The following is a 16,511-nucleotide window of genomic DNA, read 5'->3' as shown; positions in this document are numbered from 1 at the left end:
AGGCTGGTAAATGACAGCCTACAGGCCCTGTCTGGCCCTCTGCTTGTCTCTGTAGCACTTTATTGGGACATGGTTGCTTTCACTCATTTACATATTCTCCAGGACTGCTTTCAGACTACAAAGGCAGAGCTCAAGAGCTGTGACAGAGACTCATGAGCCTGGGAAGTTTAAAACAGCATCCGGCCCTTCACAGAAAAAGCTGGTCGATTCCTGACCTAGGCCACTGAGTAAGGACTGTTTTTTGTTAACTTATTAGACATATTCCAAGAAGACAAAACCCGTACCAGTTTTGTACAAGGAAGTCAACCAAATGGAGAGATGTGTGGTCTGCAGTTCGGACTGCAAGATGAAGGGCTGTCTCCCCGAGCTCCTGCAAAGGAAACGGAAGGGATTAAGAGGGTGTTTGTATGCACGAGTTTGCCTAGTGCAGCTTCGTTTACATCAGTTACCCCAAAGTAGTGACTGAGGCACTTCTTTCACTCTCAGCTGGTCCTGATTTGGACCAGGTATTTAACATCTTAAAGTCTTACTGTGTGGTGTTTTCATAAAATGAGTCAACTTTTAAACTGTTTTTCTACTTTGCTTTTTCCTATGATTTTAGGAGCCTCACCTGTCCGGGGTCCAGCAGGGGTTCCATTAGCTCTACCCCCTCTGCATAGACTTGAATTAGTGCAAGTAAATCCCTGGATTTGATCGCCTCAAGCAATTCATTTAGTTTAGCGGATGAAGACGAACAGGTCTTTCTTGAAAACCTATGGTCTACATACTTTGCGGTGATATATTCTTTCCGTATGGTCCTAAAATAGAGCAACACAAATGAACAAAGAATTTTTACTTCCAAGAGAGAAGATTTACATTTTTCTGACAAGCAGTTCTCTTTGAGAAGAGTTATTTTAACTAAGACACATTTCTCTCTGACATTCAAAGAAATCCAGTTTTAGACCATTCCTATAGGGACAGGATGAAGAAAGGGGCATTGATTGGCCTGCACAGGCTCTCTATGGTGACGAGACTAACGGACACCCAGATCATAGCGGATTTCTTCTCTGCCTTGAGCAACTGCATGAGACTGGCTATTTACCACTACTTTGAACTTAGAGATATTAAGAAATTTAAAAAGTTGAAACAATGCAAAGAGACCTATAATAAAGAGTTTTCAGGGCTTCCTGGGAGAACTTTCTGTCATCTAACTCACTTGAGTAGGTAGAGAAACGGGCTCTGAAGGACCGCCACTAAAGCCCCTCCTCAGGCCAACCCTGGGCTCCCGGGCACAAAGGAGATGATGTTCCTGCGGCGCTTCCGGCCACCGGGATGTGCTCCCACGTTGTCCTTTGTCTTCTAGATCTCCCGGCCAATGTCAAATCCTCACAGACATTCTCTGACTAAAACTAAAATGCTGTACCCCTCGAGGAGCTGTTTTTCTTCTTAATACCCTCTACTCTGTAAAATTATCTGCCTTTTTGTTCTCTGTTTTCCTCTCCCTAATCAGAATGTCAACAGGACAGGAACTCGTCTTGTGTGCTGCTGATTCTTCAGCACTAACAGCACCGGGAACACAGATGCTGCTGAGTGAAGTAGGTGAACGCGTGAACATTCGGGCAACAGGAGCCGCCCTTCATCCTGGGGTTGCTGACAACACATCCGGCACTGCTCTAAGCACGGTGGTCTAAGCCGCCTGCCCATCATTCTAGGAGGCCAGGACATTTTTTAGATGAGGAAACTGAGGCACGGGCAGTTGAAAGTTACCTGCCCAAGAACACCACTTAGGAAGTGGCAGAGCCAGGATCTGAAACTGGGTGGTCTGGCTCCAGCGTCTATTTCCTTCACCCACCACATTAGGGACACTGGAGAATCATAAGCACTTTGAAAGGGGAGGTCTCACAGAGGCCACGGAGCTGAGAGGCCAGCATACTGATGCTGCCCCCACATAAGAAACAGGAAATAAAATCCACACTAGTATGAAATTTATCCTACAGTCAAGTCTTTGAGGTGTGGGTCACACACCTACATACAGATGCTGGCGTGGGGAGACTGTGTGTTCCTGACTGCTTTATGAGCAAACCAACTGCTGAAAAGTCCCATGTCTGGCAGGAAGGAGTGATCATTAGTTTGAAAAAGATGTCCAGGTAGTTTCTGTGTTAGGAGGATACTTGGACCGTTGTTAAGCAAGACAGTGGATTAGGCGAGGGTCTTCTGTCCATCCCCAACAGGCCAACCTTTCTTCTGGGTCACCTTCCATGGCTTAGTATCTTGTCTCCCTCTAAATCCCAGGGGACCTGAAGACAGGGTCTAGATCTACTTTGTGTCTTACTGTTTCCTTGGCATCTTGCAAAGTAGGAGGCAGTGAGTCGAATACAGTATGTATTTGCTGAATTCAAGAAAAAAACCCTGCCAGATGGCCTTCTGGAAGACCCTAATTCCTGATTTTGAAGTACAAAAAACGTGCACTGAATGTGTCCCCTAATAGTTCTAGTGCTTTTGCAATTTGGTGCCTGAATAACCACGCAGGAGGGGCTGGCAAAGCATGAGTTTTAAGTTGGAATTAAATTTCTTTCCTCCTATTGATTAAATTCAATGTAAACATCTTGGAATAGGTGTAAAGATTCACAAGAATCAAAAACAGAAATAACAGGTGTTTACTTAGATGCTTCACCCCCACCTAGAGTAAACACATTAGTTTCCTTTGGATTTTTCAGTGTTTCTACATGCAAATGTGAGTTCAGAGAAATGTATACGTTCATGTATCTTCACTGTCTAATCTCTTTGCTGAGTCCAGAAAATGAGTATCAAGAGTTCAAAAGTGAGAGATTCATTGCAAATTCAGCCAGAATTCATTTCCTCAGTCTGAGCAGGGACTGGTTAGCAGGGATACGTTCCCACTCTCTAGCCCCTAGCTTTGCCACAGATGCAAGGTATTTTGTGCGGCGCTCTGTATCTTGCTTTTTTAACTTAACAGTAATCCTGGTGGTCTCCCCAAACCAGGGCGTTATTCTTTTTTATATCTACATAGTTCCTGTGCGTGGCTATGCCGTGAGATATTTCATTAGCTCCCTCAGGTGGACACTCGCTTTGTTCTCAATCTTTTTCTAATACAGACTAAGAATAAATTCTCAGAAGGACTGCTGAGTCAAAGGGCAAATAAACTTATGATTGTTGAGAAACAGCTCCTCGTGGAGAGTGCACTATTTGCACGCCCACCCGCAACACATGAGAGAGAAGGGCTGGTCCCCTCGGTCCTGCTGAGTGGGCTGGTAGGTTTCTGGGTTTTTGCCAAGTTGACGAGCATCTCCCATCTTATCTCTCACAGTGTGGCGTGATTAAAGATAACTGTCCTCGGGAGGATTTATCCTCCCAGAGCAGGTTGCAACCACTTAGAGCAGGGTGATGTGAAAATAATCTGTGCATCCCAGAAATACATTACAAAATGTTTTCCTTTGCTTTTTTCTCATAATGGGGGTTTCCTCTGGGGGGAAAAATAGTATGAACACAAAGTTTGTTGGGAGAGTAGAAAAACAATGAGAGAATGGTAAAGAATTCAATATACTGAAAGTACTTACATATCACTTGAAGGGGTGGGTTTTGGTGAGGGGCTGGGTAAATTTGCTTCCATAATATCATTAAAACTATTGTTTCCTACATTCTTGGCCAGCTGTAACAGAAACAAAACAATACAGCAAACTCTTTACTACTAGTTTAAAAGTTTCCTATTATTTGCTTTTGAAAATTCTATGAATTTTCCTTCATACTAACAATTCATCCATCATATCAACAAATATTTGCTGAGCACCTAGTATGTGTCAAGCACCGAACCTGAGATTGCTGAAAAAATAACAGAGCAACCCATGTTCCCTCTTGTAGGAGGCTGTAGGTATCAACGTCATAGAAAAGACAAGCAATAGTGTGTACAGGTACGTGTGACAGACACTGGGACAATGGGCCACGGCCCTGCATGGAGTCACGCACCCTTTGAAGTCAGGCAGGGCAGCTTCTAGTTAATGAGCAGCAGTGGCTTTTCAACCACCATCAGGTCTCACTTTAATGTGGATTCACTCTCACTGGACAGAAAAGAATATGGATTGATTCTTTTATAATTGGGGACAAATTAAGCTGCTCCAGGCAGTTGACAAAGAGGCCCAGGCAGCAATTTGCTTTTGAGTTTAAGATCCTCCCATGAAAATTTGTCATGAAGGTTAATCAAGTTAATCAGGTAATTTTGGGATGGAGGAAAGTTTAGGAAACACTCATGCAACCAAGATTCTGTGGGAAAAATCTTGGTTTATCATAGGCCAAGTTGTCAAACTGGGTTTCAGTCAAACAAGTCAAGGAGAAAGAGTGATACCATTTCCACACCACAGAAGCGTGTTTCAGGTATTGGGTCGGAGCCTTTTCTCTGCAATCCTTGAGTGAATGAAGCAGAGAGCCAAGTCTCACACGGTAATTCTCTATTTCCTAAGTCAAGAGAGATCACCATTGCTAACTGGTGCTCAGACAACACAGTTGCTGGCTGGATGACTGATGGCCCTGCTTTGGGGGACTTATCCCTAGGCAAGGCTAATGATGGACAAGACTTTCAATTTTTTTGAGCCCAGTCAGGGTCTGTCAGGGTCAGTTCAAGAGCCTTCTTTCTGAGGGGTCTGATTTTACTAAAAAAAAAAAGCCATCTGTAGTCCCTTGGCATAAAGGTCCTCTCACACTGCACCAGGGTACATGCTACCAGGACTGGACTTAGGCCACAAGGCATCACAGGAGATGTGAGTAGGCCTTCTCTTCCTTTTTTGGTGCCCTGGGGACCAGTGTAACGTGGACTTGATGAGGGCTCCAAATTTGGGTGAAGGGAAGGACAGGGGCTAAAGAAAATACACATTTAAGTGTTTATAACCCTTTTCCCTATTACAAAGCTGAGCACCACAACTTTACATACTTTTTTCCTCATTACCTAAAAAGTTGTGGGGTAAGAAGTGATGGTTTTATGACAATGTAACAGGGTGGTCCCCAGGAAAGGGGGCGGTTCCCTGCCCCTCCCAAGGGAGGGTGGAGCTGAGCAGGAAGAGGAGAAGCTGCAGAAGAGACTGAGGAAAGAAGCAGGATGGAGCCAGGAGACCTGGAGGAGGCGCATGGAGCCTAGAGACACGTGAAGAAACTGCGCTTGTCTTTTGGTCGTGGACTGGGTGACACAGATGTGGGTGAGACCCGTGGGGAGGTGACAATGGCAGCTTTTATCTTGATGTTGATTTTGCTCTTTTCCTTCTGGGCTTGTCCGATTGTTTCTGACCCTTTGCTGTGGGTCCCCACTGGAAGGTGCTTTAGACTCATGGCAGGCTTTGGTGCCTTGCTCTGGGCCAATCCCATTTGGATGGACTTTTACCCACGAGGGGACGGGTAACTTTGGGTGCTTCACTTAGAAACTAGACTCTTTGCCTTACCTGTATTGTTTCCTAGTTTTATTAAAGTTCCTTCCCATTAAAGTCTCCTATGTTTTGTGTTGATGCGGCGGATGGCAGAACCCATTTAGAATAGGCAGGTTTGCGGGGTTTGGGCTGCCCCTCTCCCTGTCCTATAACAACAATAGCTAACAATTCATGTGTACTTTTACAGACTTAACAAATAGTAAAAAAAAAAAAAAATCGAAAAAACCCTTTCAGTCATCATTTTTAACAGTAAGACCACGATGATGAGCAGGTGCCTCCAACACCTAACTTACTCTACATTATATCAAATCACATAAAAGAGTATTTCTAAAGAAAAAAAAAAGTAGCTTTGAAGAATCCCATCTCAAAGAAAAGAACCAGTTTAGTTGAACTAAATTACAGAAATGTATGATTCAGCAAGTCTTTAAATAGGAAGCAGTAAGTCAACATATGCCACAAAAATTATATTTTAAATATCTATGCAAATTCACTAAATGCAGGAATTAGAATTCTTTGTACTCAGCAGTAACAAAAAATAACCCAAGGCAATATATTAAATGTATTCATGACAATAAACAAAGTTTTCTCCCAGTTAGGTCATTACTTACCAAGAGTTCAGAAGTTCCTAATTTGTCTAGTTCCAAAGACTGAATGCGAGAAACATGAACCCCCATTTCTCTATGGATGCCGGAACATTCTATACAGGTCAAAATACCCAAGTTGGTTGAAAGCCAGGTGGGTTCTGTAGAAAGGATTTTGAAGACAATCAAACAACAGACATCTAATTTTAGTTTGCCAACTACAGAGGAAGCTAAAACAATGTAGTAAAACCTTAAGGATTATAAGGTAAAGATGTAAATGGAAGAAATGGTGTTTGTGGTTTAGCTGAGAGGCTATTATGAAAATTAACAGCTTGTTAGCAAAAATTGTGGTAAGCCAAATGAAAAATTTCCTTTCAATACAGAACTCAAAGCAAAATTAAGCTCTTTGTTCTTGTGCAAATGTGAGAAAGACTTCTGCAAGGAGGTACTATAAAGTATTCTGACGCCTTGCGAGAGCTACCCCCTCCATGCCAATATCAGCAAGGACAAAGATGGACTGCAGGCCTCTGCTACAACTCGCATTAACCCTTCATCTCGGTACAGCTTTTCCACCAGCACTTCTAGGTAATAAGATAATAATAAATATTGAGCACCAAGTACTTCAGAGACCGAAGGCTTTTCTATAGCCATCCGGGACCCCAGAAGAATGGAGCAAATATTAATAGAATTAACATTCTAATACGATGACATACAGGGTCCTCTCTCTTTGGTAAACTTCTTTTTGACTACTTCTCTGCCATATCCTCGCTATGGGAATTATCATACACGTACAAGAAAATAGCACAAAATGTGGAGAATGCCTCTGAGATGCATATGGCATGTTGTATAGAGAAGTTCATTTTCTTATGTAAAACAATATCACATGCTTAAGAACAACAGGTCTGCATCTGTGTTCTGCCCCCTTATAGCTGGGTGACCTTGGGCAAGGCACTTTACTTCTCTGAGTCCTCCAGTTTTCACCTCCATAAAATGGGGATAATATTAGTATCTCGTTTATAGAGCTTCTCATAATATAAAGCAAAACCACCACCATCATCCTTATTAAAGTGTTGTAAGCAATGAATAAATGTTAACTAGTGCCAATGACTCAGTAATATAGAGGCTTTCTGGAAAAGAATTTCGGGGGAAGGTGACACAAACATGATATAGAGGTTGGGGACATTTAACTGACCAAAAAGGAAGGAAAGTAACATCACTTATTAGGCAATTTCACAGATATCACTTCTTTATGTCCTCGTAAGAACAAGGTTTAATATCCTATTTCAAAGGTTGGAAAACTGAAGCTCACAAGAGTTAAGGGGCTTGGCATGAGGCCATCTGGGCCAACTGGCAGACTTGTGATTCAAGACGATGGTCTCCATATCCAGAACTTTCTCCATAATGCCCACGGTGCTTATTTAACTGGAGCTTACAGGAAGGCAGCATTTTGGCAGGTGACCAATTAGGGAGAGCAGGTAGGAACTTTCCAGGGAGACCAAATAAGCCTGGATAAAAGCAGCTTTGAGGAAGGAACATTCAAGTTGGGTGTGTGTCCAAGAGAGGAGGCTTTTCAAGAATGAGCTCATATTATATTCCACAGGAAGAGAAAGCAGGCTTAACAAGCCAGCTTAGGTTTGGGGACAAATAATACCTGATGAGCCACAATCACAGCAGACGTCATTCCCAGGGAGCCGCTGGACATCCTCAATAATGGCTTTTGTCAGATCTTCCAAACTGTTCTCCCCCGTGCTCTGCTCTCCGCGGAAGGCCATGGTTAAGGCCTCTTCTTTGCTATTCGTCAGTACGGATATCCACCTGGTGTCAAATAGAAGAGACGTCAGAACATGGCCGTTCTCGCTCTATACTGGAAATAATCTATTTTCATCAACAATTTCCAAGAGATACCTCCCTATCCTCTAAATAGCATTACAGTGAGGAGAAATAAAACAATCATATCTGAAGGGAAGTGCTAAAGAAGGAAAAGCAATACTGAGGAAGAAAATGAAAGAGATGAGAAAACAGATGAAGGAGGTAAAAAACAGTGTGACAGAGGACTTGCATAAACCGACAAGGGGATGCTGGCGTGGCGAGGACTCAGCCAGGGGCCAACTTAATGCAAGATGACAAAGAACCAGCGAGAAGGAGAGGAGGCAGGCACGAGGTTAGCAGAGGCATCCTGTTCTCGGGAAATTCATAAGTAGGGAACTTGAAAGTGAAAACTCAGGGCTATTTCATCAGCAGCCATGAAAATGCTTGCTTCTGAAAAAGGTACACTAACGTGTACACTGTTTACAATACACACTGTGTTCTGCCCCTGTATAGCTGTGTGACCTTGGGCAAGGCACTTTACTTCTCTGAATCCCCTAGTTTTCACCTCCACAAAATGGGGATAATATTAGTATCTCGTTTATAGAGCTTCTGATAAAAATAAGCAAAATCACCACCATGGCCCTTATTAAAGTGTTATAAGCAATATGAAATGAATGTGAAATAAAATTATTACAATATGAAATAAAAAGCGCAGGTTATTAAATTACATAAACAGTCTGATCACAATATGTATCAAATAAAGCTCTTAGCTATCAATCTACACAGAAACAACCCAAATACTCAATAAGCGGGGGCTGATTATTAAAGTTTGAAACAACAATAAAATGGATAACCAATAAAACCAATAACCAGGTATTGAAATTTAAGTTTGACTTAATTTATAGATGACATCAAGGAAATGTTTATGATATAATGTTTTTGTGAAATAAACAGGAAAAAGCTCTTTTATGTGATATAACCCCAATTTTAAATGTATGTAGATTATGTATTTCTGTTTGGGGCAAAATAAGTGAGAAGGAAATGTTACATTGGCCGCTGATTTTCTGTAAGAAAATGGGTAGACTGCTTGACTCTGTGCCTTTCTGTCATTTTCCACAACTCTAAGAAACTTGTATAACACTCATGAACAAGAGGGGAAAAGTCCAATTTAATTTTTAAAGAAAATGAGAAACATTTCCAAACTATCCCTTGTTTCATCCACAGCACAGACTGCTCCTATCAACTTTTAACAGTGAACACAGAGCACAGAGGTGAGTCTAGTTCTAAGTATCTTGTCGCATGATTGCACAGGAGCCCAGCGGTGTCCACGCAGGCCCTGAATGGGTAAGGGTGGCAGCAGAGAGCCAGGGAAGCCAGAGCAGGCCCTGCGGCGCGCGGGCTGTGGTCGCGCTCCGACGCTAGGTGGCGCTGGCCCTCAGCAGGTTGTGAGACGTGTGCTCCCAGGGCTTAGCGGCTCTGTGATGCAGAAATACCTCACAACCAACCGTGGAGCAAAGGGCGGGGGAAGCATTTAATATCTTTTCAATGAAATAGTATCTTTTTTGTCATTTAGTTTCAAGTTCCAAAGCAGAAGTTGCTTTGTTAAGAACAATACAAGAAACGAGGTTGAACAGAACGGATGGCTGCATTTTATCAGCAGCCCAGCTGTGACTGGAGTTTTCACTGAGAAAAGCAACTACCTTGCTTTCCTTGGGTAATTATGGGTATTATGGTCATTGGGTATTATGGTAATTCGGCTCCTTTTCCTTCTCTCCAACTTTCTCTTTCAATTCCTACCCCCCAACTTTTTGTCATTTGTCCTAAGTCTACAACCTTTCTACCGGTTTCCTCTTCTCTTTCTAATCTCTCATCAGTGCTCCCTGAGATAGGGAGAGTAGAATTCCCTAAGAATAAAGAGAAGGAGTGCTGGAAAAGGGGCAAGTGTAAGATGAAAAGGGCATGGACAGAAATCTGTGGCTTCCTAGAAATGATAAGAAGAAAACTAACATTTATTGAGGGCACTGCTGGGAGAGGAGCTTAAATCTGAACACTGTCCCAAGCACGGAGAATGTAAGGGTCCCACACTGCTTTCTTCAGCTCCAGCAGGTGACCAGAAGGAAGAGGGGACGAGGCAGCTCACACAATGAGATGTCATTCAGAGTGGGCACCCCTGGTCAGGGGAATGTAGGATTCCATCCCAGCGGTGCATGTGACACCTAATCCAGTGCTCCCACACCCAGGCTTCGTCCCGGAGCAGGGCCAGGTGCTCCTGCTCTTTTAGTGGCCACAGCCCCGTCTCCAGAGCCTCAGACACTGAGTGGGCCCATCTGGTGCAGACAGTGTCATTAACACCGAGAGAGGCACATTCTATGCCCTCAGGAAGCTCTCGGTCTCTGGAGGCCTCAGATGCAGCAGATGCACACGGGTAGTGAGGAGGAGGAGGAAAGCCCTCGGGGGGTGAGGCCTGAGCAGAATCCGGAAGGAGGCACACCCGGAGGAGGGAAAGAGCATGAGGGACCGCGAGGAGCGGCTGTCAGTACTGAAAGACAACTTCAAGGCATTCCGAACAGCAGAGGGGCTTCTCCAGCACAAGGCACGAGCCATGACTTCAAAACTACTTACGCTACATAATCCTGCTCATCTTCTGCCTGAAAGTGATACGTCCTATTATCTAAAAAAAGAAGGAAAAGAATAAAAGTTAAACCTCAGAAATACCTTCAGGTACAATGCAGACTTTCAAAGTTCCTGGAAAACAAAACACCGCAAAGGCAGTATTTTAATATTAATTTTGACACCATTTCTGTTTAGTGGTTATACAATTCACTTTGTTAATTTTTTTTTCTTTCTAATGGGCAATAAGAATACAATAAAATAGCTGCACATGCCATACAAATTTGCGGCACTCTCATGAAAAAAGAAAAAAAAAAGTGGCCAGGAGGTTACTCAAAGTGAGTTTCCGTGGCCAGTGGCGGGTGTGGACAGCCAGCGGCTAACCCATACTTGAGTTCATTTTCAATTTGCCTTTTACTGTGTGAACTTCAAAAAAGAATTTCCTTTTCAGAGATGATTCTTAGCCTGCAGGGCAGCTCTGACAAGCTCCAAACTCTGCCCTGGAGGCATCTGGGCACCTGGCTGGTTGACTCAAGCTCCCATGAAGAAGGGCTCTACCTCAGGTTGGGCCGTGGCCAAGCAGCTGCCCAGGAAGGAGAGCCAGCCCAAGCTTGGGGAGTTAGGGCAAGTGTATGTGAGAGGATCTCTTCCTTAAAATTCAGGAACTGGGGCCTCCCCTGGTGGCGCAGCGGTTGAGCGCTGGGTTGCGAGGCTGCCTGCAGCCTCTGCAGTGCCAGTTCGATCCCCGGCCACCAGCGAGGGTCCCACAAAAAAAAAAAAAAAAAAAAAAATTCAGTAACTGCCATAACGTGTCACCTTCAGGCCAAACCGGCTTTAACTGAGCACTTACTACATGGCTGCTCTGCGCTAGGCACTCACACGCCTCATCTCCCTGAGACATACATCATGGATGTGAAAATATGACATGGGTAGCAGAGCCCAAGAGCTGCTGCTGAATTCCTGCTTTACTGCTGTATGACCTGGTGGGAGTCACCAAGCTGCTCTGAGCCTGTTTTCTCTCCTGTAGCACAGGCAACGGACAGGGCCTTTGTGCCCTTTAGAATAACATATAGAAAGTACAGGCATATGTTAGATGCTCAATTACTGGAGACTGCTACTGAAAACCTACAGGCTCTCGTGTGATAATATGCTCTGAAGTCATATTGTAATTCCAATTTTTCATATTTCTTTCTCATCAATCACCAGAGAAATCTCTTAGTCACAGAGAGGATGGGAAATATAAATTTCACTCTCCCAAGAGGTAGCCTGTGGGGCTTTCATTCACACAAGTTCAGCAGCAGGAGCTCAAGGGCTCTCCATGCCAATCATGACCTCAGGCCACAGGCCTACCAGGTGGGCTTCTCTCAAGCAGGAATGATGCTTGACTTAGTTGCAGGACTTCAGAATATCTGAGAGTCCCTTTACTAGAGTGGTCTTTACAAAGAGGCGTCTGTTCCCCCAGCACCCTCCCTCCAAGCACGGGAGCCAGCCTGGAGGGAACCATCTTTCCCGTCCTGAAGGTTGAGAATACAGGGTAGAGCTGGGGTGAAAGGGTCATTATAACCATCCTCACAAGACAAAGGCCCAGGGTGATCTTGGAGTAAGAGAGTCACAGGATTCGTGGCACCAATTCATGAAGTCTGAAGGCATTTCTACTTGGAAGCAGGGAGATGACTTTTCCTTTAAGAGCCCCAAACTCTGGGTAACCCCGCTGTAATCAACTGCAGAGTGGTGCAGCCGCGTTCCTGTGCCAGTGCTTCTTAACCGCTGGTGCACATTAGAATCACCTGGGGACTTCCTACAAAATACCTGTGTCTGGGCCTCATTAGGAGACAAATGGGGAGAACGCTCTCTTGGGGACAAAGCTACACATTCATGGTCAAGGGCGGCTTAGCTGAATGTACAAATCAGGTTCAGGCCTGACACTGTCCTACTTTCCCACCCACAGGTAAATGAAGAGACTGAGGCGCTCCCTAAGCTGCACATGCAGGACCAGCCAGGACACAGGCAGGTGTCAGAATCCACAGTCACTGACTTGGAAAGAAAATGGACTCACGTGAGATCAGGTCGAAAGACTTCTTGTCCTCAGCATTTGGTTTCACCTGGCAGGTGAGAAGGTTCAGCTTAGCGGGTTGCCTGTTGGACTGCAAGGAGAGAAAGGAGAGGTTAGGTGCAGCAGGACCCTCTCCCCACACGAGAGCCCCGGAGGGTGGGCACGTGGTTAGTGCTCAGAGACACAAGGACGTTGGCAGCAATGAAGAAAACAGTTATCTGGGCACTAGTCCATGTTTCCTGCCAGGTGATACAGATCTGCAAGCTTCTGTCCTCACATACAAGCTGGCAAATTGGGTAGAGTCTAATTCACCCCATTAGAATTTTGAATCTCATTTAAGGATGGAAAACATTTAGTAAGTCTTTCAACTGTGCATAAATATCCTGGTGGTTAATCAGAATAGTTCTGAGCTAGTCCACCTCACTGTCAATGAGTGGGCAAGGCCCTGAAAATGCATCTTTTGGGAACCTCCACCGAGTAAAAACTGATAGAACTTTTAATACTGTATCTTTTTTTTTTAAAGATTTATTTATCTATTTATTTATTTATTTATTTATTTATTTATTTATTTATTTATACAAGCACTGGGTATAGTCAGAAGCGCGGGAGGGTGAGAGAATTCACCAGAGCCAGAGCGGGGAGCAGAACAGGCAGAGTGACAAAGTACACTGCTGAGGGGAGCAGCGGGCGGCAGGAGAGGTCTGTGCGCCATGTGGGACCCTTGCCCGGCGGCCGGGGATCGAACCGGCGCTGCAGAGGCTGCGGGCAGCCTTTCAACCCAGCGCTCAACTGCTGCGCCACCGGGGAGGCCCTAACACTGTATCTTATCTAGAAATATTCAGTGCATTTCCTTGCTCATTCCAAACCTGCTGTCCCAAGTACCCAAATTTTGGCTGCAATGCAAAGTTTACTTCTCTAAAAGGTCCAAGGATAATTACCACCTTCAAGACTTTGCTTAATGAGGACCAATATCTGTAGGGAGGGAAGACAGAAGACTGTGATGACATGTCTGAGTGGCTGGGCTGGGCTTTGCTGATGGGACCAGGCCTGCATGTCTGCCTCAATGCACAGACAAGGTTCTGAAAATCCTCACACCCAGGGGCATTCCCTCCCAGGGAATTTCTGCTCTTAGGATAAACAGAGGAGAGCGAGTAGAAAGAGGGCGCTGAGTGACTCAAGTCAATGCCCAGCGTAACAGACATGGTCAGGATGGTTTCAGACACACTGTATCTCACAGCATCAACAATTTGTTTATCTTCCTGTGCCCACTGGACAACCTTTGAGATCTTTTTCTCTCTGTGATTTCAATGACATTAGACTCAGAAAACAATGCTCCTTCTTTTCCAGAGCAAGCTGTCCGGGGAGAAGGAAGCAAGGGTCCCCAAGGGATTTCATGGTCACTGCACGTGCATTTGACAGACATGGAAACCACAAGTCAAGTTTCGCACAGGAGAGTTTACTAGAGGAAACAGTGTTTGGAAAGGATTCCACTGCCACAGAACTGGTCACAGATCCCAAATGAGAGGCAGGAAGTCGTGGGCCTGCACATTTTCCTTAGAAAGGACCAGGAATTGGGGTTGCTAAAGGCTTCAGACTCGAAAACCAGTGGTTACAGTCACAAACACAGGCTCCATCCCTGGAAAAGGAACCGTGAGTCTTAGAGCTCATCTTCCTGGATGGATATTGATGACATCTCTGGATTTCCCATATGAATGACAATGACACCTGACAGCCAGCACCGCTGTCAAGGGCAAGACTCTCCAGAGAAGATGTCTCCAATCTGGCATCCACGTTTAAAGAAGGATGCAGATCAAGAGATGATTAAAGCAGTGGGCACGCACTTTGAAGATTGGTTAAAGGCACTATTTAGTCCAGGGGAGAAGGGGTGGGGCGAGGCTTAATGACCATCTTCTAGTGCAGGAAGGGGTGCCACGGGGGGCCGGCAGCTGCTTTTCATTTGTGCAGAAGAAAGGCACTCAAATTGTAGGAGATCTGGGCCAGACATAAGGAAGAACTTCCCAAGCTTAAGTTGATTATGTCTAATGAGGGGTTTCCAGTTCCTAAGGAGAAAAACTGCTTTGACAAATTTACACATTTTTTTTAGACTATTCACATTTGAATGGGGTGCAGCGTTCAGCTGATGATTTCATTTTCTTCCACGTCTATGTTTCGCTTGTTTTTCTCAACAATGTACTAACAGATATAACCAAGTAACAGATATAAGATGTGAAAACAAGGAAAAAATACTCCACTGAGCATTAACTGTGTCCGCATTCACGTGCACTTTATCTGACAGTGACAATTTCCTCTATGGTGTCCCTCCCCCAAACGCCAGTGAGACAGCTGACAAATGACCTATCTGTGAGGAAAGCACACTTGTGTGTGGGAGCCGTGACATACCCATGACTGCGCCAGGAACCCCCGAGAGCAGAGGGGTATGTTCACCCAAAGTGCAAGGATCGAAGCACCGGCAGGCACAGGAATCACCAGCCCGTGAGAGGAATTCTAGATTTGTAGAACTTTCCAAAATTTCAAAGGGTTTTCTTCACATTTAGGACTAATTTATAGGCATATTGATGAAAGAAAGTATAATCTTTTCTGGCATTTCAGCAGACTAAAATCAAAGACAACTAAATGGCTTGCCTTGGGCTACAACGCTGTGCTTTCATATTGTTTAAGTACAGGAAAGAGGGGAAAAAAGGAAAATAAGGAACCATGTATTTACTGAGTCCTTACTGCTTATGATACCCACCAGGCTCAGAATAAAAACCCCAGAGCTGTAACCTCCAAGGACTGCCCCCTGGCTCTAGGCCTCCACTTCAGTTTCTGCCACTTTCTCCGCTGCTCCCTCTGCTGGGCAGTGCGGGGCACTGCCTCCATCCTGGGGCTCATACACAGGCCTGCCCCCTCCTAAGGCCCCCTGCTCATCCCTCTAAGCAGGCTTTCCAGAGCAGTTTCCTGGCCTTTCCACTCTCTAGGGACTTTCCACCCCAAACACCACTGCTCTGTTTTTACGGCTTCATTTATGAAAAGGATCTGCAAATGGAATAAAAGTGACAAGCAAAGGTTTCAAACCAGCCAAGTTCTGAATGAGACCCATGAGCCAGGTCACAAACACTATAGAAGTCTTCGCATTTGGCTGAGATTTCCCTGTTGCAACCTGCCCCAGTCACCCCTACAAGTGACAACATTGGCAAACAAAGAGGGAGGGACTCAGTGGTTCTCCACCCAGGCTGTACCTCAGAATTTACCCGGGGAAGCAATCCCAGGGTTTCACCTGCAGACTAATGAACTCAGAACCTTGGGGGGCAGGAGGAGGAGGGTGAAATCAGAGGATTCTACATGTAGCTGGGGCTGAGAATATCTGGATCCTCAGTGCTTTAGCCAAGTGCAGTGTTTTCCAATCATTGGTAATGGTTCACTCAGTGATTAGGGTTTGCATTTGAAATAAACTATTCTGATGCTGTTAACGTTACCTTGGAATTCAAACAGTGTAAATAAAGACTTTCCAAGGATTCAAACAGTGCATAAATCCCTGTTGAATGTGTTATTTACAAGAATAAACAACCTGTAAAACGTAATCAGATTATGTCTTTAAATTCTATTTCAGGGAACTGTATTTGGGAAGCCTTTTAAGAAAGGCCACCTCTTCAGTTCTGCATTTGCAACGTGGCAGAAGCATCCCCAGGCTGCTTGGATTACGAGTCCAAGGAACATCATCTGTGCTAGAACAAAGCGCTCCTCCTGCTGGTGTCCATGACGAGCAAGAAGATTCCACCCCAGCGCCACTAGGCCTGTGACTATATTCTGGACTTAACACGTAAGTCAGCTCTGGTCCCTTGTTTAAGAGTGGGAGAGAGGTCCGAAGTCACAGGGACAGCAAGATGAGGAGGCAAAGGAAAATGAACCACTTGAAGCTGGAAGAGACCTGATACAGGGAATTATTCAAAAATGGGAGGGAGCAATTCAACTAACACTGGTTCAGGATGTTACAAATCTTTTAATGGCTCTTGCTTAATTGGAGCTTCGGTCCGACCAACCACAGAGTAC

At 44.7% G+C, this 16,511-nt stretch overlaps 1 protein-coding gene across 6 annotated transcripts in view; it reads right to left on the bottom strand.

Annotated features, from left to right (window-relative positions):
- Positions 1-16,511, bottom strand: part of ASAP1 (ArfGAP with SH3 domain, ankyrin repeat and PH domain 1) — a 284,215-nt gene that overhangs the window by 32,186 nt on the left and 235,518 nt on the right. For all 6 annotated transcript variants that reach the window (XM_054691980.1, XM_054691978.1, XM_054691982.1 and 3 more), the window contains 7 exons: positions 12,465-12,552; positions 10,421-10,469; positions 7,641-7,804; positions 6,017-6,150; positions 3,558-3,649; positions 611-797; positions 285-370 (listed from right to left, as the gene is read on the bottom strand). In XM_054691980.1, the coding sequence (XP_054547955.1) occupies positions 285-370; positions 611-797; positions 3,558-3,649; positions 6,017-6,150; positions 7,641-7,804; positions 10,421-10,469; positions 12,465-12,552 (800 nt within the window). The remainder of the gene's footprint in view (positions 1-284; positions 371-610; positions 798-3,557; positions 3,650-6,016; positions 6,151-7,640; positions 7,805-10,420; positions 10,470-12,464; positions 12,553-16,511) is intronic.

Source organism: Talpa occidentalis, unplaced genomic scaffold (genome assembly GCF_014898055.3).
Source record: "Talpa occidentalis isolate TD23 unplaced genomic scaffold, MPIMG_talOcc4v2.1, whole genome shotgun sequence".
NCBI lineage: Eukaryota > Metazoa > Chordata > Mammalia > Eulipotyphla > Talpidae > Talpa > Talpa occidentalis.
This window is presented reverse-complemented; position numbering and strand designations above follow the sequence as displayed.